Below are 25385 nucleotides of genomic sequence, written 5' to 3' on the forward strand. Positions count from 1 at the left end.
ATAATTACAAACATGTTTGTAGTTTGCTTTCAGTTATAAAAAAGAATATCCTCTTCACCTGACTCTTGAGATAAAATTTTAGTGTAAAATCAATGAATTAAATGAAATGAAAGCCCTTATACACACCAAGAAAAGTGACTTGTGGATCATATATATGATAGTTATATGGTTAACATTTATAAAGTTATAAAGGTCAACATTTAATCTACTAAGATACAGCATGATAACATATTCATATTTTTACAAATTATACATTTTTATACAAATTGCACATTTTTATTCAACTAAAACTGAAGCAGTCAAATAAGTTTTTTAGTTTGATAAAGAATTCCAACTGTATCTAATTTCTCAGAAATTTGATATTGTTTAATTCTTCTGAGAAAATATTTTTCATTATAATGTATATACTATATTATACATTATAAAAATGATAATTTTCTTAGTGCACTTTAGCTTTACTATAATAAAAGCATTAACTTTTTTTTTTTTTTTTGGTTTTGGGTCACACCCGGCTGCGCTCAGGGGTTACTCCTGGCTCTATGCTCAGAAATCACTCCTGGCAGGCTCAGGGGACCATATGGGATGCCAGGATTTGAACTACTTATCCATCTTCATGCAAGGCACACGCCCTACCTCCATGCTCTTTCTCCGGCCCTGACTTCATTATCTTAATTAGGTTATGAAATAAGTAAGTTACAGAAAGTTTTTGTTGTAATTAGGTCTGTTCTACTTTCCAAACATTGATACATTATGTTTCAACATATTCAGTTTTCAGGATGCAAATTCTCTATGAATGTGAATCCATGGCCATTCAGTCTATTACTATAATCATTATTAGTTTATATTGCAATGCATTTAAAGAGCAAACCGTCTAGTGCCATTCATTGGTTTTACCATTGATTGTGAGAGTGTTGCACTGGTGAAGGGGAATATTCTTTTTTATAACTGAAACCCAACTACAAACATGTTTATAATCATGGCGCTTAAATAAAGATATTATAAAAATAATGCCTAATAATCAGACAATTGAAAAAAAATATGATAATGATTATTACTTGGAATTTAACCAGTTAGCCACAAAAGATACTGGCAATATGCAATAACTAGTCTCAATGGATGCTAAAAATATAAGTAAAATTTTAGGCACTTTTAAATGTTCTTTAAAAATATTTTGCAATCTATGGACTAAAGTGACTCAGAATAACTAGCTGTATTATTTACCCAAGTATGTGTCTTTCCAATACGAAAGATTATTCTTAAGAACCATTTATCTATTACTCAAAATACATGTATTAGTTATAATTTTAAGATATGAATCATACAACTTATCTTTACCAGCAGAGATTTTTATGGTTTTGTGAAACATAGTTCTAAGGTATTAATATTTCAAAAGAGCTTATCTCCTATATTTTGTCTTTTTTTAAACAGGACATATAATGTGTCATTAAATATTTATAACATCTTATAATAAAATATTTATTTTCAAATATTGTTCTAATTAGAAAATGTGTAAGGTTCTGGAAAACTTTTTCATAGTTAAATATTTTACTAAAAAGACATAAATTAAATCGGTTATTTTTACCAAAATATATTCTCAATCTTTGATCTTTGTTTCAAATACCCTTGAATTTCAAGCTGCAGTGCTTTCTTTCTAGTCCTCTAAAATAAAACTGTCCTGAATTAATACACATGTAATTTACTCAGCAATCTGAAGTTCTATTTAAATCGAGGACAGGTCTAATTGCTAGTTTTTCCTGGCTGACTGCTTGATGTTGGCTATGGCACCTTATCTACAAAAGCATGCATATTCTTACATTGATTAACATTGTCCAAAATATATATATATATATATATATATATATATTGAATATATATATTCAAAAGTGTCCAAAAGATGAGACCCATTTAAAAATATTTAATTTATCTCCTCTTTATGTATTATTTTGTTATCATTTTAGACATTTGAGTTAAATCTAATAAGGGAGTTCTATACACTTAAATTGATAACATTCTGTATGGATTTTCTTTCAGATAACACTACCCAGTGTAAAGAGATTATAAGAGCAAATTGATATGGATTGCATGCTTAACAGATTATAATTATGTTTTATTAAAAGCCCAACACTTAAAATTCTTTTATTCTTTGAAAATATGGTAATTGTCCCCTTTTTTCAAGTACTTAATTATAAACTGCAAGAGGAATTAAGTTGACTAAAACTGAACTTTTCTATTTCTCTTCCTTTATCTCTATAACAGCAGTAAGAATAGACATAAATTTGCTTTATGTTGTCTCTAAATGGCAATTTATTTCCTCAATGGGTGGACCTTAGTTTGGAAATCTGAAATTGTTTTCATTACATCTTTATTTTTTTTAATTTTTTAAATTTTATTTTATTGAAACAGTTGTGAGCTACATAGTCCTTCATAATTGAATTTTAGATATACAATTAATCAGGTTTCTTCCCACCACCAATGTCAACTCTCCACCAATGGACCCAGAGTGCTTCCTATACCACCCTACCCTTTGTTAAAGTTTAGGTCCTTTGATTCTATTGTCATTGTCTTTGGCTTTGATATTTAGTTTTGCCCTTATTTATTTCCCTGCCAATATATCTGAGACCACATGGCCCCTGGCCTCCACCTTTTCTTTTCTTTCTTTCTTAATTTTATAGAAAAATGTAGAAATACGGGGTAAATTGAAGTAATCTATGGGCACATGAAATTTTAAGTGTTTTTCACTAGATGTTATTCATCCAAGAGATACTTTTTCCACAAGTAATATATATAAAAAAATAAGGCTCAAAAAAAGAAATCATAGTGCTGTTTATATGAATTTGAGGTTTATAATATGACTGCAGTAGTAGTCTCTCTCTCTCTCTCTCTCTCTCTCTCTCTCTCTCTCTCTCTCTCTCTCTGGTTTTGGAATCACATCAAATGTTCAGAGGTTACTGATGGTTATATGCTCAGAATTACTCCTCAATAGGCTTGGAAAATAACATGTAGTTACAGGTATTAAACCCATGTAAATCAGATGTAAGAGAAGTAACTTACCTATTATATAATATATGGATCTCAGTTATCTTTTTGCAAAAAATAAAAAGGCACAGCTATACCACATCCAGTAGTTTCATAATGTTATACCATTACAATGTAATGGCAGAATGAGAACTAATTAAATTAGAAGTAATTTATGATATGGAGTAAATTGAAATGGTAATTAAAGGTTTCCCCAAAACAGAAACCTAGGCCCAGCTGGATTCACTAGTGAATTCTTTTAAACCTTTAAGGAAGATCTGCTGCCAAACCTTTCCTGGATCTTCCGGGATATTGAAGAAACAGAAAGACTCCCAAATAGTTTCTATGAAGCTAACATCACCCAGCTACCAAAAGAAGACAGACATGCAAAAAAAAAAAAAAAAAAGAAGAAAGAAGAAAGAGAAAGAAAGAAGAAAGAAAGAAAGAAAGAAAGAAAAAGAAAGAAAGAATGAAGAAAGAAAAAGAAGAAAAAATAGCTACAGACCTTGATGAACACAAATGCAAAGATCCTCAACAAAATACTAGCAAGTAGAATCAAACATGTCATCAAGAACATTAAACACCATGACCAAGTAAGGTTCATTCCAGAGATTCAAGGATGACAATATGCACAAGTCAATCCATATAATACAACATGTCAATAAAGAAAACAAAAATTATATAATCAGGGGCCGGAGAGATAGCATGGAGGTAAGGTGTTTGCCTTTCATGCAGAAGGACGGTGGTTCGAATCTTGGCATCCCATTTGTTCCCCGTGCCTGCCAGGGGTGATTTCTGAGCGTGGAGCCAGGAGTAACCCCTGAGCACTGTCGGGTGTGACCCAAAAACTAAAAAAAAAAAAAAAATTATATGACCATATCCGTAGATACATAGAAAGCATTTGACAAGGTCCAACACCCATTCAAAATAAAATATCTTAACAAAATGGAATTGAAGAAATTTTTTTCAGTATAGTCAAGGCCATTTACCACAAACCATGGAAAATATTATATTCAATGGGGAAAAACTGAAAAAATTTCCTATAAGATTTGGCACATGACAAAGTTGCCTTCCCTCACCACTCGTATTCAACATAGTACTGAAAGTACTTTCCATACCAATCAGACAAAAAAATAAAAAATAAAAAAAGAAAGAAAAGAAAGGGCATCCAAATAGGAAAGGAAGAAGTCAAGCTCTCATTGCAAATGACATAAAACTATATTTAAAAAATTTTAGCTATTACAGCAAAAGCTTCTAGAGTCAATAGATTTGTATAGTAAAGTGGATGGATACAAAATGAACATGCAAAGATCCATGGTTTATTTTGTTTTTGTTTGCTTGTTTTTGGGTCACACTGGCAGCATTCAGGGGTACTCCTGACTCTACTCTCAGAAATTACTCCTGGCAAGCTCGGGGTACCATATGGGATGCCGGAATTCAAACCACCAACCTTCTGCATGCAAGGCAAACACCCTATCTCCATGCTATTTCTCTGGCCCCAAATCCATGGTGTTTTTTTATATACAAATAATAAAAAACAAGAAAGAGACATTAATAAACCAATCCAATTCACAGTTATGCCACAGAAGATCAAGTACTTTGGAGTTAATTAAATATGTAAAAGACCTAAATAAAGAAAACTACTAAACATTGCTTCAAGAAATGAGGACAAAAGGCAATAAAGACATATACTTTGTTCATAGATTGAGAGGAATAACATCATTAAAGTGACACTATTTTACAAAGCCTTTTATAGATTTAATGCAATTCTTCTAAGAATACCCATGACATTGGTCAAAGAAGGGGATCAGACACTCCTGAAATTCATTTAAAACAATAAACACCCATGAATTGCTAAAGAAAGTCTTAGTAAAAAGAAGATAGGAAGCATTACTTTCCCCAACTTTAAATTGTACTATAAAGCCATAATCACTAAAACCACATGGTATTGGAATAAAGACCCTCAGATCAATGAAACAGACTTGAGTGTTCAAAGACTGAACCCTAGACATACAACCAACTAATCTTTGGTAAAGGAGCAAGATATACAAAGTGGAGTAAGGAAAGCCTCTTCAACAATTGATGGTGGTATAATTGTTCAATTACACGCAAAAAAAGTGAACTCAGACCTCTCTTTAATACCATGCACATAGGTTACATCAAAAAGGATTAAAGACCTTGATATCAGACATGAAATCATAAATTACATATAAGTAAACATAAGCAAAACACTCCATGACATTGAGACTAAAGGCATCCTTAAGGAGGAAATATCACTGTCCAAGCATCTGGATGCAGAAATAAACAAATGAGACTACATTAAATTGAGAAGCTTCTGCACTTCAAAGGAAACAGTGACTAGAATACAAAGGCTACCCATGTAATGGGAAACTATTCATCCAATATCCACATGATAAGGAGTTAATATCTAAGATATACAAGGTGCTGACAGAAATTAACAAAAATATCTAACCCCATCCAAAAATGGGAGAATAAATGAACAGATATTTCCTCAAAGAAGAAATACAGATGGCCAAAAGATACAGAAAATGCTAACCTCACTAATCATTCGGGAGATGCAAATCAGAAGGTATCATCTTAGACAATAGAACTTTCATGCATAACAAAGAACAAGAAGGCAGGGGAGAAAAAAACTAAGAACAAGAACATTCAGTACTGGTGTGGATGAAGGGAGAAAGGGATTCTTATTTACTGTTGGTGTGAATGCCATCTAGTCTAGCCTTTATGGAAAACCATATTGAGATTACTCAAAAAACTGGAAATTGAACTCCCATCTGATCCAGCTATAGCACTCCTAGGGATATAACCTAAAAACACAATAGAAAAATGCTCTCTTTATCCTATGTTCAGCTTAGCACTATTTACAAGAGCCAGAATCTGGGATCAATGCAGGCGTCCTAAACAGATGAGTGGCTAAAGAAACAGTGGTATATCTACACAATGAAACACTATTCAGCTGTTATGAAAAATGAATCATGTGAATTATTTATACATTGATGGGTATGAAGATTATTATACTGATTGGAATCAGTCAGAGAGAATGAGATAGACAAAATAATCTCATCTGTGGGATATAAGAAGAAATATGGTAATAATATCTAGAGATCAGCATCAGCAGGACCAGCCCATAGTAGGAAGCTTGCCACAAAGAGTGAAGAGTGAAGTTTAGAGAAGGATCTACTATGACAGTGATACTTAGAATTGATCACTCTGGACAATAATTGATTGCTGAAAGATTAGAGTGACATACATAGTACCCCTTTATTAACAATAGTGCAAACCATAGTGTCAAAAAACAAAAGCGAGATAGAGAGAATTGCCTATCCCAGAGGGAGGTGAGAAGGTGGGTAGGAGGTCAAGATTGGTAGTGCGTAATGGGCACTGTACTGAAAACAAAAAAATTTTTAAATATAATTTTTAAAAGAAAAAACGAAAGAGAAAGAGAGAAATAGAGAGAAGAAAATATATGTCCCAGAGACAAGGAGGGAAGAGAGAATTGGGGAGGGTGAGAGGAAAACTGGGGTAATGGTGGCAGGAAATCCACACTGGTTAAGGCTGTAATACATTGTATGACTGTAACTCGGTAATAATTTATCTGTGTAAAAAATAACTATTACAAACAACCTTGTAACCATGGTCTTTAAATAACAAAATAAAGTTTTATTTTTGTCTATTGGGCCATACCTGGTGGCACTCAGGGGTTACATATGGGTGCCCCAGCCTGCAGGGACACCAATTAAGATGTAGTTATTCTTTCTTGGAGGGAGATTGAGCAAACACAAAGACAAAGACAAAGACAGACATGGAGACCAACAAAAGTGGGAAAAGGATTCTAGCCAAATCTGAATCCAATTCCGTTTATTGAAACTCAAGGCCCGGCTTATATACTTTTTGTGGGCACAGTTCCGTTCCTAAATATGTCAATAAGAGGTAGATATATTGAACAGGACAAATAACAGGACCCATTGGCAAGTGAGATGGAATGTGCAGATAATGAGATCTGTCTCCATCAGGCCAGGGATGTACTGATAATGGAACCTATCTCCGGCAGGTGGAATGTACGGATAAGGGGACCTTATAGACTAGACTTAGTTTCCCAGGACCAAAGTCCTATGCCTTCTTTGTTTCTGAAAAAGCCTTAGATCTTAAATGTTTACATTTATTTCTCAAGTCTGTCTGCTTTTATTATAGCTCTGTGTTTGTTGCCCTTACATCTTAAATGTTTAATATTCAATTCTCAAGGCTGCCTGCTTTTAGCAAAGTTCTGTGCCTGTCACAAGGCCCTGCATTTTAGCTATGTGTTTGTCACAAGGCCCTACTTTTTAGCTAAGTTTTCTGCCTGTTCTTAAGGGATCCTGTCAGTTACTCCTGGCTCTGTGCTCAGAAATTGCTCCTGGCAGGCTTGGGGAAGCACATTAGATGTCAGGGATTGAACCTGGGTCTATCCTGGGTCAGCCACGTGTAAGGCAAATGCTCAAACTGCTGTGCTATCACTCCCAAATGAACATTTTTAAAAAAAAATTTTAAAAAGTTATTCATGTAGTTACATTTTTTATTCTTATGTGTAGTGGTTTAAATTTATATATTCATTTATCTCTGCATGTAATAATTTAACTTTGGTGAATTCTGGACTTCAAAAATATTGAGATATGTGTCATAATATTCTAAAATTTCTTAATATATTCCTTTAAAATAAGTACAAACCAATGAATCCAAGTATATTCTCCCAGATTATATAGTTAACGCTAGTTTCAAATTTATTGATTCATTCATTTGGGGGTGCTAGGGCTGGGTCACATCTTGATGTTCTCAAGGATTATTCCATTCTTGTACTCAAGGATCACTCCTGCTAGTGCTTGACAAATGATATGTAGTGCCAAGTATTGAACAATGGGTCAGCCATAAGTGAAACCAGCACTCTACTTGTAATATCTCTCCAACACCTACTTCCCAAATTTACTCTATAAATGGCTACAGTAATTAACATGATCATTTTGTTTTAGAGTTAAAATTACAACTTTTAATGTTTTTTAAGTATTTTCTTAGATGTTTTTCTCATTTGATATTCTTAACTATTGATTCTATGAAGAAAATATTGTTATTTATCAGAGATGAGATGAGATTTCCTAAAAAAGAAGTATTTAATACTAGATTAAAAGGATAAAAATTAATATAATAATTAAATGATTATTATTAATATTACTGTCAGAATCAAACTTGAGCTAAATATAGCACAAATATTGCCTTGTACAATGCTCATAATATTTTTAAACTTATTATTATTCTCCCAATTGAATATATGTGTAAACTAAAATTCACAGTGATCAAGAAAGTCATCTAAGTTCTCAGTTGTAGAAAATAAAATTCTGGGCATTCTCAACAGAATAACTAAAAATTAAATAAGAAAAATTCTAAGAAAATGCATAACAAGTATCAGGAACTTTCACTCATTATTGTCAATTAATCTAGGTGTCCAGATAGATTATTACTTATTATAAACTATTTGATGTTTTTAGTCATTAGTTAGCACAGATATCAGCTCTGTTAACCTGGGACAATAGGTACCTGAAATCAAATGAAAGTGTATTGGAATCTGAGCCATAGTACGACATGTAGAGCTATTGCTTGTATGTTTCTAACCCATGTTTCATCCTGAGATGCCAGGTCCTTTGAGATTTATATGGTTCTCTGAGATCCCCACCAAAAATGAACACAAATCGAAGAGTAAGCACCAAATGGCATTGGCTTGGAGCCATAAAAAAGATGTATATAAAAGAGAGAAACAGATTTTGTAAACTGAGCATGACTTAGCACTATCAATAATGCCCAGAAAAAAATTCTTCCTTCTATGCATGGATGTTAATTTGTGGTACTGCTCAGTTATGGGCAGTGCCCAAAGCTTACCAAGGTTATACTTTATAGTGCTGAAATAGAAAGGGGGTACTGGGCACAGTCTGATCCCTGTGCATATAATATCATGCACCCCTGAATGCTAGGCTATCTCCCTGGCCACTATTTAAATTTTGATGTCTTTAAATGTTTCTATCTATATATGACCCTTTTCATTCTAGTAGAAATTTTACTCTTCCTGAAAGAACATCATCTCACTTATTTATTTAATTTTAATTAATTAAGTTTGTTTTGTTTTTGGACCACATTCTGTATGTCTTTGAGGGATATTCTAGCTCTGTGCTGTGGCATGGCTCCAAGCAGTGCTGAAGGGAACTTTTGATGCCAGTTGTTAAATCTAGGCCTTATATATGCAAATATAGTTTCTGGCTCTAGTAAATTTTGTATATTCAGTGTGTACTCTATAAAGGTGTACATGATTGGGACAAGGTGACTGTACAGTGCTGAAGGTACAAGACTTGATTGAACCTAATTTGTGGTCTATTTTCAGCAACAAGCACTTCTGGGTGTGGCTTTGTAAAGCTTTTTCTGTAATGCTCTGTTATGCCTTTGAGCATTACTAGAGGGTTTAACAATTATATGGCTTGAGAACATTACATTCTCATGTTCTTGAGTTCTTGTACTGAACCACCAGCCCAAAATCATAGAGAACTGTTGAAGAGGCCCCTAGAAATCCTGAGTACTGTTCATGTGCTCACCCAAAATACACACTATCTAGATATAACACAAGTTTAGTAAAGCTATCATGAATAATAATGCTATCCTGCATTGTTACAAATCATAAATTTGGAAAATAATAGCATTTCAATAATGATTTTAAATTTCAGACCATTTAACTTGGAACTGAAGAGAGAAGATAATCTTGCACATGATCATCCAAGGTTAGATGGCTGGCCTCTCAATTATACTTTTATTGTGTTAAATAGATGATATTTACCTAAAGTTTTACTGATGTGATTACAAAAACAAGATATCTCCTTGCAGCAAGTAATACTGAGTTTAGCTTGAAATTGTGGTTGAGTTACAGATATAGAACAGGGGTTTAAGTGCTTTTCTTGCACATGGTAGATTCTAACTAGTTACCTGGCACTGCATTTGATCTTCTGAGAACCATTAGGAATTATATTTTAGAACTGAGTTAGGAGTAATCCTTGAGAAATTCCAGGTGTGTTTTCTTGTACAAGTTATGATGGTGTGACATTAGTCTAGTATACCATAGACTCTCTTTATACTTGTTATATTTTCATTTAAGAAGAAAAACTGACCATGAAAATTGGTGTTTATTTTTAGTAATAACAATCACTCTAATAGAACTCTCCAAATTTAGTAATTCCTTTTCTTTTCTTTTTTTTTTTTGTTTTCTGTTTGTTTGTTTTGTTTGTTTTGTTATTGGCCACATCCGGTGATGCTCAGGAATTACTCCTGGCTATGTGCTCAGAAATTATCCTGGCTTGGAAGAACATATGGGACTCTGGTATCAAACCACAGTCTATACTAGGCTAGCATGGGCAAGGCCTTATACCATTTGTGCCACCGCTCCAGCCTCCAAAATTTAGTAATTTTTTAATAATTTTTTTTTGTGATCGAAGTGTATTAAAAGTCTTTCACAGAATTATTTGTGGTACATAGTGACAATGAATGAAGGGCATTCCCACCACCAGTATTGTCCTCCCTATACCCCTGTTCCCAGCATGTATCCCATATGTCCCTCCTTTATCCCCAGAATACTAGTGTAACTGGTCTCTACTTTACAGCTTGTTGTAGATTGGGTATCTATTCTGTTGTCATTGACTTTGGGTTTGGTGTTCAAGTCTGATCATTTTTTATTTTCACTACATGTTCATATGACTGGTCCTGGTATTATTACCCCACTCAATTTATGAAGCTGAATGATTCAAGTTATGTGATTCTGTTGGAGATAAAAAGGATAAGGAAAAGATAAGGAAAACTTTGGTAGCAGCTACCAAAAAAAGAAAAAAGAGAGAAAAAAAGAAAGAAAAGAAAAATGCACCCAGCAAAAAAAAAAAAAACAAAAAAAAAACACAACACCAAATAATATCCACACGAGTGAAAAAGAAAGAAAAAAGTGGAAGAAAAAAGAATGAAAATAATATTAAAAACAGACAAAACAAGAAAAAGGAGTGCTGGAGTGGCAGGGTTTAGTGTTATAAAATTTAGTAACTTCTAAAAAAATATCTAAAGTTGTCTGTAAAGCTTGTAAAGCAAAAAGTTAGTTCCTTGCATGATATCAGTGCTAAATCCCCCAATTAATTCCACTGCAGTCATAAACTGGATCATACATAAGATGAAATCATATTAGTTGATAATATATCTTAAGCTCATTAATGTAAGATATACTTATAACTTATATGTAAGTTATATATAACATATATAAATATGCAACAGATATGCTTACCTGTTAAATAAACAATGCAAAATAAAGCTTCTCATATATATGGAATAATAGGTAGAAGAGTGAATAAAATTCTTTCCAAAATCCTAGATATCCTTATTTCTTGTAGTTAGTTTAAGAAAATTTAACTTGCCTATAGAGTGGTCATAATAATACCTATAGAATGAGCAGAATACCTCTGTCCTAATTTTTTATTTTTGTAATAATATCTTTATTTAAGCACCATGATTACAAACATGTTTATAGTTGGGTTTCAGTTATAGAAAAGAACACCTCCCACCAGTGCAACCTTTCCACAAGCAATGCCCACATCTCCCTCTTACCTCACCCTGTGTCTGTATACATGACAGGCATTCTATTATTCTCACTCATTACCACTGTCATGATAGTTGTTAGTATAGTTATTTTTCTAACTGCACTCACCACTCTTCCTAGTAAGCTTCATATCATATGCCGGTCCTTCTAGCCCTCATCTCTCCTGTATCTAGGTATTATTATAATACTGTTTTTCTTAAGTTCCACAGATGAATGAGACTATTCCGTGTCTATCCATGATTAGGAAAATTTCATAACTTCATTTCTCCTGATGGCTGCAAAGTATTCCATTGTGTATATGTTCCACAGTTTCTTTAGCCACTCTTCTGTTGTTGGACATCTGGGTTGTTTACAGATTCTGTCTATTGTAAATAGCGCTGCAATGAATATAGGTGTACAGAAGGCATTTTTTTTATTAGAAACTATTATACTGAGTGAAATAAGTCAGAGGGATGAAGATAAACAAAGAATAGTTTATTCTAATTTGTAATGGAAACTTGTATGATATACTTGAAACAAATTCTAGTTCAGTAAGTTGCTATATCACAGATATAGTTTTAAAGATTATCTGTTTTATAATCCAATTTATAGTAGTAAATATAAAATGTGATTTCTACTTTTTACAGTAACCTAGTCTTATTACAAGAATTGAAAAATATTGTTGATAATTGTAAAATCATTCTCTTTAAAAGACATTTAGAAGTAAATTAATGGGGCCAGAAAAATAGTATAACAGGTAGGTATATGTTTTGTTTTCAGGCATCTGACCTGGGTTCACTCCCTGGCATCCCTAACAATAGTAGTAAACAGGGTCCCCTGACTAACAACAGAATAGTCACTGAGGTCAGACACAGGAGTTAGCTCTGAACACTGCTAGATATGGCCAAACACATTTTGCCAAGTGAAGGTAATAGGAGTTAATGCAAAAAATAAGTTAACTAGAGATTAACTTTTCACATGAAAAAAGAAAAAGTGTCTGCAATGATTTGCAATGTCGTTGTAAATCTGATTTCTTGAGTAATTTGTTCCATTTTTTTGTTCCTAATTTTCTAAAATCACAACAATAACAAAACGTCCTCAAAGATCTATTCCAATATAATTCTTCCTCTGGGTTTTTTTGTAAACCCCTAGAGAGAATCATTACCACTAGTTTACAGTCTTGAAGGGGAGACACATCTTTCATTACTGTGCCTCCAGTGATCTCTCAGTGACACATATAATAAAAGTATTATCTAAAGTATATATATATATACATATATATTTATAGAACACCAATATGTGTTCGCCTTTTCAAGGAGAAGAGATCATTTTTGTCATTCTAAAAGTAGCTTCAGTGGGTCTGAAAGATCAGATGCTGAAAAAATTGTGTTGGCAAAAATTAATTTTTAGAATAATCTCTAAAGTGAATGATTTCTGGTTCTTTAATCAGAGTATTAAATTGAATTTTCTATTATCTTGCACACAGAAAATTGCTTTCAATCCTCTTTTTGCTTGAAAATACTATAATAAACATTAAATACATGTATTCATATACTTAGTATAGATAAATAACAAAATATAATTTTTGCTTACTTGCAGCAAAACCAAGGCAAGTGTCCAGCCCAGAATTGTTCAGTAGAAGCACCTGCTTGGATGCCTGTTCACCACTGTCCCGTAAGTTTTTAAAATTTGATGATTGAGAAAGAAAAGTTTTCATATTTTGAAACTATCTTAGTGGAATGAGGTAGCATATACTCTGGAAATCTGAAGTAGAGCAAATCTTCAAAGTGAAAAGTCTATTTCTTCAGAAAACTGGCCATTACAAGAAATATGTATTTTAAGCAATTCCAAGCATTCTTTCTGAGTTGGCATAACTTTTAAAGAATTTCTCAAGTTGACTTATTAATGTTTATATTTAGATAATCATTAATATAAATTTATTTACAGATATATTCTTACTCAATTGCTGTGTATTTAGAAAAACTTGATTTTTGATGCCTTAGAAATATATGCATTTTCTTTTATTGTATTGATTGTTTAATAGCAATGAATACAATGGTATGCAATTTTCAAGTCTTCCTTGTATAAAATAATGTATGCATTTGACTGAAATCTTGCATCAGGGGATTTTCAAGTACTTTAGAAGTAAACAAGTACAAGGTTATTATTTCTGTGTTACAACTGGGAAACATAAATGTGAAGGGAATAAGAATAACACATCTGTTTTAGGGCCAGAAATAGCTATCAGACATATGAATACTTCTTTCATTAATTTATTTCACTGTCTTATGAAATTAAGATGTAGGTTATTTGTATGCTACTCCGTTAGACTTACAGTCTTGAAAACCATAACTCACAGAACTATATGTGCAATAATTGACAGTTTATCTGTCATAAAATATTGTTTGTGATGGTGACTAGGAGTTGAAAAGGTGCAATTGGGATATTTTCCTCATTTGACCTAACTTACAATGTAAAGTGATAACAGAACTTTAAAAATATCTTCATTTACTGTTGGATACAAATGACTGAAAGATGAGGCTAGACTATGTGATAATGTTTGATAGTAAATAAGGCAGTTGATCTAGAAAAGCCCATTTTCTATAAGAAAATCATGTCTATTGTCTTTTTCTTTTTGTTCCTATCTCTTTGTCTCCATCTCTTCTTATTTATCTGTGGAAGGAAGAGAATGATATAAATTTGATGATGGAGAGATGATACCAATAAATTTTTGAGACATTACTGCAATATAGAGGCCTGCCAGTGACTTGAGATTTAAAATATCACACTTTTGGAAACAGATGGTCAAAGGAGAATACTTGCTTAGGGACTCTGCAGATTGCTAACTCTGCTTCTTCATCAATCACCCTCTTTATTATATTTCTTTTGATATCATCTCACAATTATTTATCCATCTATCCTTTTCCTCCAAGATATTGTGTACTTGAAGTTTCTAGTATACACGCAGCTGGGAAATCACTGATGCATGAAAATAGCATTGTGAGTGCAGGTTTCAAAAAATGAATCTTCAATCTGCCGATTTTCTCCTTATAAGTTTTAGCCCATTATTGAGCAAGTCTTACATATTTTTTTGTTGAAAAGGAATAATTACACCATTAGCCTTTTTAATAGATGGTTTCCATTTCTCATCTTCAGGGGTCCTTTTCTAATTTTCTCTCATAATATATTATTGAATCTGTGTTCTGAGAACACTTGTTTTAAATATAGATAAAACGCAGTTTTATTGATTTGTTCCAGGTACTCTGCCAATTTCTAGAGATAAAAAGATAAGTAAAATGGTGCCATCACTCTAATAATCAAATACGTTAATGTTTTACACTAGTAAGCATTCCCAGTTAAGAGCCTATCCTCCACTACTACGCTGTTTATTTCAAACGAAAATCTAAGAAATTTGAAAAGTTGGTTACATCATCTATGTAAATCTGTTATTAGAATGACACCTCAGGTTCTAACTAGTACCATACCCTCACGTCTTTGTATTGAAACAACTGCCTGTTTGGTTGAGAATCAAACACAGGTGTACTGATAACTTCTTTGGAGCCCCCATTGAAAGAACTAATTACAACAGCATTAGACAAGAAATAGTACAGGATTAATTAAGGTTCTTGCTTTACATGTGGACAATGCTGGAGGTGATCAAGATTCTAATCATGGTTCTGATCATGATCTCTGGGCACTGCCGGGGGTTATTCCTGACATAGAACCAGGGTAGCCTGTGTACACCACTGAGCATGGTTTCAAGTTCCCAAAATAAATATATTGGACAGTGCTGCGGGTATAGTGCTGAGCATAGCTACCTTCTGGAATAAATATTATATTTATAATATATTCGCATATATATAAACTTCCTGAAGATCACAAGTTAAAAATTCCAACATTAAATTCTGATTCAATGTTCCATCCACCAACAGATGAAAACATTTGAAAACGAATATTTCTTCTTGCATTTGACAATAGAATTGGGAGCTGCTTTCTTTGCCATTTACGTAAAAGGATTTACATTTCCTAAGGAGGGAGACATTTTGTGGAAAAATAGCACATTTACAAAGATTTTGTCTACTCTGTGACTAGACTCAGTCTATAAGTATAGACTTCTGAAGGCCATGTTTTTGTTGTGTGAATCTGCCCTTGGCCATGACTGATCAGCTAAGGCTAGCTATCTAATCCTAGCTAAAACTATTGTACTCTCTGTCCTAAAATTTTGAAGTGTTACTGGGGAAATAGTACATAGATAGTCGTCATAATGTTTATATAATACACAATAGTGGGGGAAATATGTGAACTTTTGTTTATGAGACCTTAGGTATTGTCCTGAATCTCTTTTTATGAGTCATTGCTTATTCACATTTTTGTGTTGTTTCAGAAAAATTACCAATAACCTGGTGATAATTAATGTTGCTTTCTTCCAAAAATTACAAATATTTTATTTGTTTATTTGGGGAAATTTAATTTTCCTTTATTTATTTTCAATCATGGATGAAAAAATCCCTTAAACTAATGTCTTTGACAACAATGTTTAAGTACTCCAACTAGAACTAATATGGCTTATTGGCTGTGAAGAACAGAAAGAAATGCTCATAACATTGAATTTTAGATTTATATTAATATTTTTCTTTAAAATAATCTCATTATATAGAACTTAGGAACAAAGAAATGAACAAAAATTTGTTTTTATTATAGAATAAGAACCACTGGTTAAAAACTACAAATTAATATATAACGTGTAATGTAGAAGCATTTCTGTTAATAATTTCAAATCTGTATGGATGGAGATGAAATCTTACCCTCGTGCATTTAGAATATGTTTATCTCATCCTGCATGGACCAAGAAAGTCTTAAAAAAATTAATGCATACTTACATTTATAATAAATGGACACTTTCTTTTACCTGTGTACTTTTAAAATTAGTTATTTTTTTACCTTTATTTTTTACACATATTGTCTATCCTAGGGCTTTTTCTCTGAAATGATTGTATCTTTATAATTGGTCTTTATTGCTGTTGTAAAACAATCTTAGTCTTTATTGTGCTTCTTTGCCTCAGGTTCATTTTAAGCACTGAGAATTTTTTTTCCCATTGGTTTTCCAAAATAAAGTTAAATTTCTTTCCAAGACCAGAGAGAGCTTAGTGAAACTCTGTGAACACTCTGAGAGTGAATCCCAATCATAGTGCTGGGAATTACACTGGAGCACTGTAAGTGTATATACCAAAAATAAAAAAATATAATTAAAAACCCACCAAAAATAAAAATGGAGAAATGTAAACAAATGAATAAATTGCTTTGCATGTTCCTGTCACCTATTGTATAATACATTAACATGGTATTTTATTACTATGTGATCCTTCTCTTCCTGTCTTTTATGGCATTTCTCTTAACACTGGGACTGCAATTTTCAAGACATCTTAAATTTTTTGTTTCTATTTTGGATCTACATCCATTTGTACTAAGGATTTTTTCCTGGGGTCACCCCCAGAGGTGTTCAAGGGACTATGGCATATAAACAATCAAATCCAATTTGGCTGAATGCAATGCAAGCATTTCTTGCCCATTATATTTTTTCAGTTCTAAGATCTATTTTAGGCAGAGATACAGTATATAGTTTTATGTTCAAGCTGAATAGAAAAATCTTTCCAATAATGATAAATATGTATATATTTATAATTATAATGTAGCTTATTATGTATTATTATGTATAGTTATAAATAAAATATTTCACCTAGTGAGAAATGGGAGTTTTATTTTTTCTTATTTCTCAATGTACACTAGTATACATGAAATACTAGATGTATACCCAACATTTTAAAATTAATTGAGAAGAAACTGATGCTGACAGAGAGTAGAAGTGGGGTCCTCTTTGTTACTCTGAAGGGCCATTTTCATATAAAGCTCAGTGCACTCCTGGTGAAAGAGAACTACCAGGACAATGAAGGGTCTTCCAGATGAAGCCACTGCAGATGAGCTATACTCAATTACAGAATCTTAAGAAATCCACTTATCTCAATGACTATAAATTTCTTCCAGTCAATGAATCACACCACAATACATAATAAACACAAATCTGCAAAGATCACAATGAGTAGTATAAAAACCCAACACTTAGCAATAAAAAAATGGACTTCTGAAGAATCAACCAGAACCAGCCAGCTATAACTTAGAAAAACTTTAGAGAAAATAGTGTTGAGGCTTCTCAAGGAACTCAAAGGGACCATAGAATGAATAACTAATAAGACTCAAAGATGTGAGTTGAAATGGGTAAACTTCAAACAGAAATAACAAAACTGATAAACTTGATAGGTGAAATGAAAAACTCACTGAAAGGTCTTTATCAGTGTAATAGCTGTGGGTCCAGGATCAATGAGCTTGAAGATGAGTTGCATAAGATCTGCAGAAAACAGCAGACTATAGAAGGAAAATTTGGGATGAATTTAAGAACAGCATTAAGAATCTTCTATGTAAAAATATAAATAAATTACTAAAACAATAAAAGAATCCTGTATGTGCTAAAGTGCCAGGTAGAAAATCTCTATGAAGAAGTAACAATCAAATATATCATTGCTAAGAAATTGCCAAAACTGGAGTGTGCATGTACCTGAGTGCGGATGCCCAAAGGGACCTGCTAAAATAGCTCCACATAAAAATACTTCAAAACACATCCTCATCGGAGTGATGGAAATCATAGAGATAGAATACTGAAAACATTAAGATCAAAGAAAGAAACCACATACAAAAAAAGCGTCCTTAAGAATGACAGCAAATGTTTCAAAAACAAACCTTCAGGCCTGAGGCAATGGTGGGATATAGTAAAAACCTCAAACAAATGAATATTTATCCAGTAGATTCATGTTCAGAATTAAATGAACAATATACAACTTCATGAGTAAACTAGGAACTGTATAAACTCAATACCAACTTTAAAAAAAACTAAAGGGGTACTTTAAAGAAAGACAAAACCTACAAACACACCCAATATCTGAACAAATATGGCACAAAATTCCATGGCAATTATCTCTCCCAATGTCAATGGACTAAATACACTAATTAAGAACTAAACAGTGACAACATGGATTAGAAAATTGAATCCAAAATTTTTCTGCCTACAAGAATCACATTTGAATAGTTAGTTCAAACACAGACTCAAAGTGAAAGGGTAGAAGGTAGCCCTTCAAGTAAAAATTTGGCTGAGGTGATCATATTAATATCAGACAACATAGACTCAGGCTAAAAAAAGATTATCAGAGAACAAGAGGATCATTTTTTAAATAAATACAGGATATGTATATCAGGAAGAAATCACAGTCCTAAACATATGTATGAACCCTATGATGGTTCAGAAAATACTTAAATCAATTACTAATAAACTAAAAAACATCAATAGCAACACAATCATAGTTGGATAATTCTACAAATCACTCTATCCATTCCTAATAGAGCAATTGGGTCAAAATGCACCAAGATATATGGCTTTTAAGAAAGAAATGGAAAAAAGAGTATTTTTATATATATTATATAAATATATATTTTACATGTAAACATATATATGGGGCTTTTATCCCCCCAAACCCAAATACACATTCTTCTCCAATGCACATGGGCCATTCTCCAAGACAGGACATATGCTGGGTTACAAAATATACCTCCATAAAATCAGAGATTAAAAACTCTATCAACTATCTTAGACCATGATGCACTGAAAATAGAAGTGAATTATAAATATAAAAATAACTTTAAGGGGCAGGAGTGGTGGTGCAAACAGTAGGGCATTTGCCTTGCACGCACTAACCTAGGATGGACTGAGGTTCCATTCCCCGGTGTCCTTTAAGGTTCCCCAAACCAGGAGCGATTTCTGAGCGCAAAGCCAGGAATAAATCCTGAGCGTCACCGGGTGTGGCCTAAAAAACAAACAAAAAAATAACTTTAAAACCTAGAAATTATACAACTCACTGCTAAGCAACCAGTGGGTCAGAAAGAAAATCACAATTTCTGATTCATGGGACATAAACTACTAGAATTTGTAGGACACAGCAAAAGCAGTATTAAGAAGAAAATTTATAACTTTGAAAACATCAGGAAGGGAGAAAGGACCTTCATAAATAATATAACCACATAGCTTAAGACATTGAAAAATAACCAAAAATATGAGTGAAAAGCAGGCAAGAGGAAATAAATAATTAACCTTAGAGCAAAAATTAATTAGTTGGAAACCCAAAATGACAATCCAGGAGACCAGTGAAATCCAGAGTTGCTTTTTTTTTTTTAATTTTTATTTTGATCATATTGGCTTACATATCTTTCACAGTAGTATTTTAGGTACATATTCACATTGAATCAGGGGAATACCCATCACCAAATTTGTCCTCCCCCCATCCCCGTTTCCTTCCTGCAACCATATCCCCCATCATCCCCTCCCCCGCCCCGGTTGCTAGAGTATGTGATCCGCTCTTTGTCTAGCTTACTATTAGTGATCATATATCTGTTTGGTCCTGGTACCCTCCCTTGTTTCCCCCTCTATTTGAGAGGCGGAGCTAGATAACTCGAGTTATGTGGTTTGTTTGAAGGAAAGAAAAGCAAGAGAATGGGGTAAAAAAAATAAGAAAAAAAACAAAAAAATTAAAAAAATCAAGTAAGCTGAAAATGGGCAGAGTCCTTCTAGAGGCTTTCAACCTCAGTTGAGAGAGGACATGAAAAAGGTAATTGAAACACCACAACAATACAGAAAGAAACAGAGTTGCTTTTTTTTTTTTTAATTAAACAAGATGATAAACCATTAGCTAGATTCCCAATGCAAGAGAGAGTATGCCCTAATAAATAAGCTCAGCAATTAAAGGGGGTGTTGTTACACTACAGAAATTCGTAAAATGATTAGTGATTACCTCTTGAATATTTATGCCCCAAAACTAGAGAACTTAGAAGAGATGTATAAATTCTTGGGTTTTTCTGAACTTTCAAAGTCGATTTCAAAGATGATTTTATACACTTGAACAAACTAGTTCCATTAAAGTTAAATAGTAAATGAAACAAAAACTTAGGTCTAGATGAATTTACTAGTTAATTCCTTCAGACCTTTAAAGAGGAACTACTGCCAATAGTTTTCAAACTTTTCCAGGAAATTGAAGTAACAGCAACACTTCCAAACAGTTTTGATGAAGCTAATTTTTTGATACCAAAAATGGACTGAGACTCCACACACACAAAGAAGAGAACTTCATGCCAATAGACTTGGCAAATGCCAGTCTTCAATAAAATCCTACCAAACAGAATCCAAAAATTTATCAAAAATATCATGCATAGCCAAGGAGAATTCATCCGAGAATGTAAAAATTATTTAACATATGCAAGCATATCAACATAATATACTATATCCATAAAATCATATGATAATATCAATAATATCATATGATCATATCAGAGAAAGCCTTTGTCAAGATCCAACATCCATTCATAATAAAAATTCTGAAGATGGAAATTGAAGGAACTTTCCTTAATAAAATCAAAGCCATTTACCAAACAACAAACATACTTAATAGGAAAAGCAAAAAGACTTTCCTTTGGATCTGGCACTCTTGCCACTCACTATAGTACTGGAAATAATTGCCGTAGAAATTATGCAAGAAGAAAATATTAAGGACATCCAGTTAGAAAAGAAAGAAGTCAAACACTCACATTTGCAGATAACATGATACGTGATATATATTTATATATGTCTAATAATGAAAAATTACATTACTGTCACTCTTAAAATTTTATTTTTGGTATTTGGCTCACACCTGACAGAGCTCAGGGGTTATTCCTGGCTCTACACTCAGAAATCGCTCCTGGAAGGCTCAGGGGACCATATGGGATGCCGGGATTCAAACCACCATCCTTTTGCATGCAAGGCAAATACCTTACCTCCATGTTATCTCTCCAGCTCCCACTCTTAAGAATTTTTAATAAGTAATAATTATACATATGTAAATCACTCAGAATGATCAAATCCATACGCAGATCATAGTAAACTAAATGGTCCTGGAATGGGAGCTAAAATACAGTAGACACTACAATCTCCATTGGTGACTCAGTGGAAAATTTTATTTCAAGTGTCATATATAATTTTGAGACCTTCCTGTCTTGCCCTGTATCCCAAAAACTACAAAGGGTATCTCTCATTTGTTTAACTGATAAGGATTAAAATAGCTAAGGTAACTACTACAGTGATATTTGTTAATGTTCTTGCAAATTGAGGCACACAACTGAATCAATTTCTGCATAATACATGTTAGAATGACCTTCTTAAGCTATGAAGTTTTATATTAGAAATTTTGAAAAAGATTATGTAATATTTTGCAATAGTTAAGTATAATAAGAAAGCTTTAAAGATTTGTGATAAAGTACAAACTATCTGTGTTACCTTTCTCACTTTATTAATTTTTCTGCTTTTATGCATATGACAGAATAGTTTGAGATTTACACATAATAATGCATAACAAATGTTAATTAGCACCTGCCTCATAGTAATTGCTGTGAGGAAAGAAAATGCCACTCTGAAAGAAAGACAATGGTCAGGATTAATAAGTGAAAATAGCATATTTTATTTTCTTTATTTTTTTTGGTTTTTCGGGCCACACCAGTTTGATGCTCAGGGGTTACTCCTGGCTAAGCACTCAGAGATTGCCCCTGGCTTGTGGGGGCATATGGGATGCTGTGGGATAGAACCGCCATCCTTCCTTGGCTAGCGCTTGCAAGGCAGACACCTTACCTCTAACGCCACCTCACCGCCCCCAAAATAGCATATTATCAAAAAAGACAAAAACTCAGTAATAATTTAGCTATTTTATTGACTTATTTATTTAGTGCCCCTTTCAGGACATAATATAACAATTCTCTAAGAATACCAAAAAATAAATATCTAAACTCTTGAAAAAGTTGTTTTAGTCTCTGTCAAAAGAGACTGTATAGGAGTGTTATTAAAAATGAAATGTTTGCAATTTGGGTAACATAAGTCCATTTTCAAGGAGTGGAATGAGTTTTGATTTTGACATTTTCTACCACATAGCTAGATTATAAAAGTAATTTTCCTTTTTATGAGAAATCAATAAAAATAGCCTTGCCTCAAATAAACAAGTTGTATTTTTTTAAGTGTTAATAGTTTCAGCATGTTAACTAGATTGCATTTGTGTTACTTACAATTGGGATCATTCAGTATAATTGACAGAAGTTAATACACTGCACATAAGCTATTCTAAGTAGCCCCAAGAGATAGAGAGAATTCTGTCTCTTTCTCTTCATCTCTATCTCTCTTTCCTTCACTTCTCTTCCCTTTTCTTCTTCATATTGCATTGTGTGATCTCATTTTTTATATATTTTTAACTATCCACATTGGCACTTGGAGAAGTTCAGCTCTTCATATAAGTAATATGTATTAAATTGTGTATTAAATGTGTATTAAATTTAATTAAAATTTTGTTATAAAAAGACTTTAAAACAAAAAAAAATAATGTCATCTTTCTGGCCTCTTCAAAGTTTCTATGACGAGAGAACATTTGCTAGATGCAGAATGATTTCAGTGGAGTTTTGTCTTCAATTATTTATTTTATAGTTAAGATTTTTAAACCGCTATCAGTCCTCTTCAAGAATGAAAAGTCAGAAAGCTATCAGAAGATCCTGATTTAGAAAATATAATAAAAAATTACAGACTATAAGTGTTAAGTTGGTAGTCCCAGGAATCAGTCTACATATGTACATCTGGCTGATAACCACGGAGTTAGAAGAAAATTCAAAGGGAAAATTAACTCAGAAAAAGTAATAATGTGCTTAAAAAAGAGTGCTCCTTAGAATGATTCTGATTCCAATTTTGCTGTGATCAAGGGCTTTAAAAATCAAGGAATGTGTGAAGAAGATTGGTGGAACACAAATGACATATTCCTCATTTTCTTTCCTTCTGACCTTTAGAGTACCTAACAAATACCATCCGTTTCTTTCTAGTTTTGAAAACAATCTGGTGGGAACTCATGAAAAATAATTTTGTTACAATGATCTTTGAAATATGCTCAGAAAAGGATACTTTTGATAGGAGTGTTAATAATGGATAAAGTGAAAGAACATTCCCAGAACACAGAAGGAAACACATAAATTACTGGGCAGAAAATAGGTAATTTGGCCCCTCAATATCCAGGATAAAAAGATGGTTGCAAACCCTGAGGTGAATGTCAAGACCTGAGACACAAAATGAAGAACTGACATATCAACATCTGAGAGAAAAGGGCAGGCCCATAAAATAAAATTAGAGTGAGTTGGGGCTGGAGCTGTGGCTCAGAGTGGTAAGGCGTCTGCTAGCCTGCACTAGCCCAGGACGCAGACCACAGTTCAATCCCAGGTGCCCCATATTGTTCCCCAAGCCAGCTGCGATTTCTGAGCGCATAACCAGGAGTAACCCCTAAGTATCACCAGGTACGTCTCAAAAAAACCAAAAAACAAACAAACAAAAAAAATCAGAGTGAGTTATGTTTATATTTAGCATTCCCAATTTTTCCAATGTTTTCATACTTCCTTAAAATTCCCTATTTCTCTATTTTGACTTATTTGAGAGTCTCAGCATCAATTCACCTGCATCTTCTTTCTATTTTTTTCTTTTCTTGGCGGGGAGGGTCTCAGGCTTACTCCTGGATCTAAATTTAGAAATCACCCTGACAGTACTCTGAGGTCATATGTGGTGCCAGGAGTCAAAGGAATCAGCCATATGCATGACAAGCACATTACCCACTGTACTATATCTCAGGGGTCTGTTTTAATCTCTCACTAGCAATAAATATGGTTTTAATGTCTACATATACCCTCAACATTTATTTTATTTATCTTTTATTTTTTTATTTGGGGTTGTCCAGTGTTTAAAATATCCAGTACCATATTAGATAGAATTGGCAAGCAAAGAGAAATGACCTCGCTTTTAATTTTAGGGGAAAATATTTTTTATGAAACATGATTTTCACAGTGGAATTTTCAAAAGATTTCTAAATACCTTTTATGAAGTGGAAGAATTCTTTTCTTCCTATTTTGTTATGAATTTTTTTGTTTTTGGTTTTTTTTTTTTTTTTTTTTTTTTGTTCTTTTGGTTTTTAGGCCACACCTGGTGACGCTCAGAGGTTACTCCTGGCTATGCGCTCAGAAGTCACTCCTGGCTTGGGGGACCATATGGGACACCGGGGGATCGAACTGCGGTCCGTCCTAGTCTAGCACTGGCAAAGCAGACACCTTACCTCTAGCGCCACCACGTCGGCCCTTTGTTAAGAATTTGTATTATGAAAATTACTATTTGTTTTTTAATGTTTATTTTTCTGGTCCTTTATTTAGGAAAAATTTTCCAGCAGCAGAGCTAGATTGCTCCCTCTTGCCACAGCTGTGAAGGCCTGATAATGTAGCTTTTATTTTAATTTGTAAATGTATTTATTTTTAAATATATAAAATCTTTAAGCACCATGATTACAAGCATTATTGTAGTTGGGTTTCAGTCATAAACAAAACACCCCCCTCTTCCCTAGTGCAACATTCCCACATATAACAGTGTGATGCCCCAAGAGTCCAAAAGTGCTCCAGACTCCTCAGTGCTTTACATAATGCTGATCAGGGAACCTTAAAGTACTGAAATGTAATATGAATCCTAGATATGCAAATCTGTACTTCAGTCCCTTAAGCTCTCTCCCCAGTCCCTATTTTTCTAATATCTATCAAATAAATA

At 33.1% G+C, this 25385-nt stretch overlaps 1 protein-coding gene across 3 annotated transcripts in view; it reads left to right on the top strand.

Moving 5' to 3' along the window:
• Positions 1 to 25385, top strand: part of DLG2 (discs large MAGUK scaffold protein 2) — a 2242830-nt gene that overhangs the window by 539148 nt on the left and 1678297 nt on the right. For all 3 annotated transcript variants that reach the window (XM_049780036.1, XM_049780021.1, XM_049780023.1), the window contains one exon: positions 13253 to 13327. In XM_049780036.1, coding sequence (XP_049635993.1) covers positions 13253 to 13327 — 75 coding nt within the window. The remainder of the gene's footprint in view (positions 1 to 13252; positions 13328 to 25385) is intronic.

Source organism: Suncus etruscus, chromosome 9, assembly GCF_024139225.1.
Source record: "Suncus etruscus isolate mSunEtr1 chromosome 9, mSunEtr1.pri.cur, whole genome shotgun sequence".
Classification (NCBI taxonomy): domain Eukaryota; kingdom Metazoa; phylum Chordata; class Mammalia; order Eulipotyphla; family Soricidae; genus Suncus; species Suncus etruscus.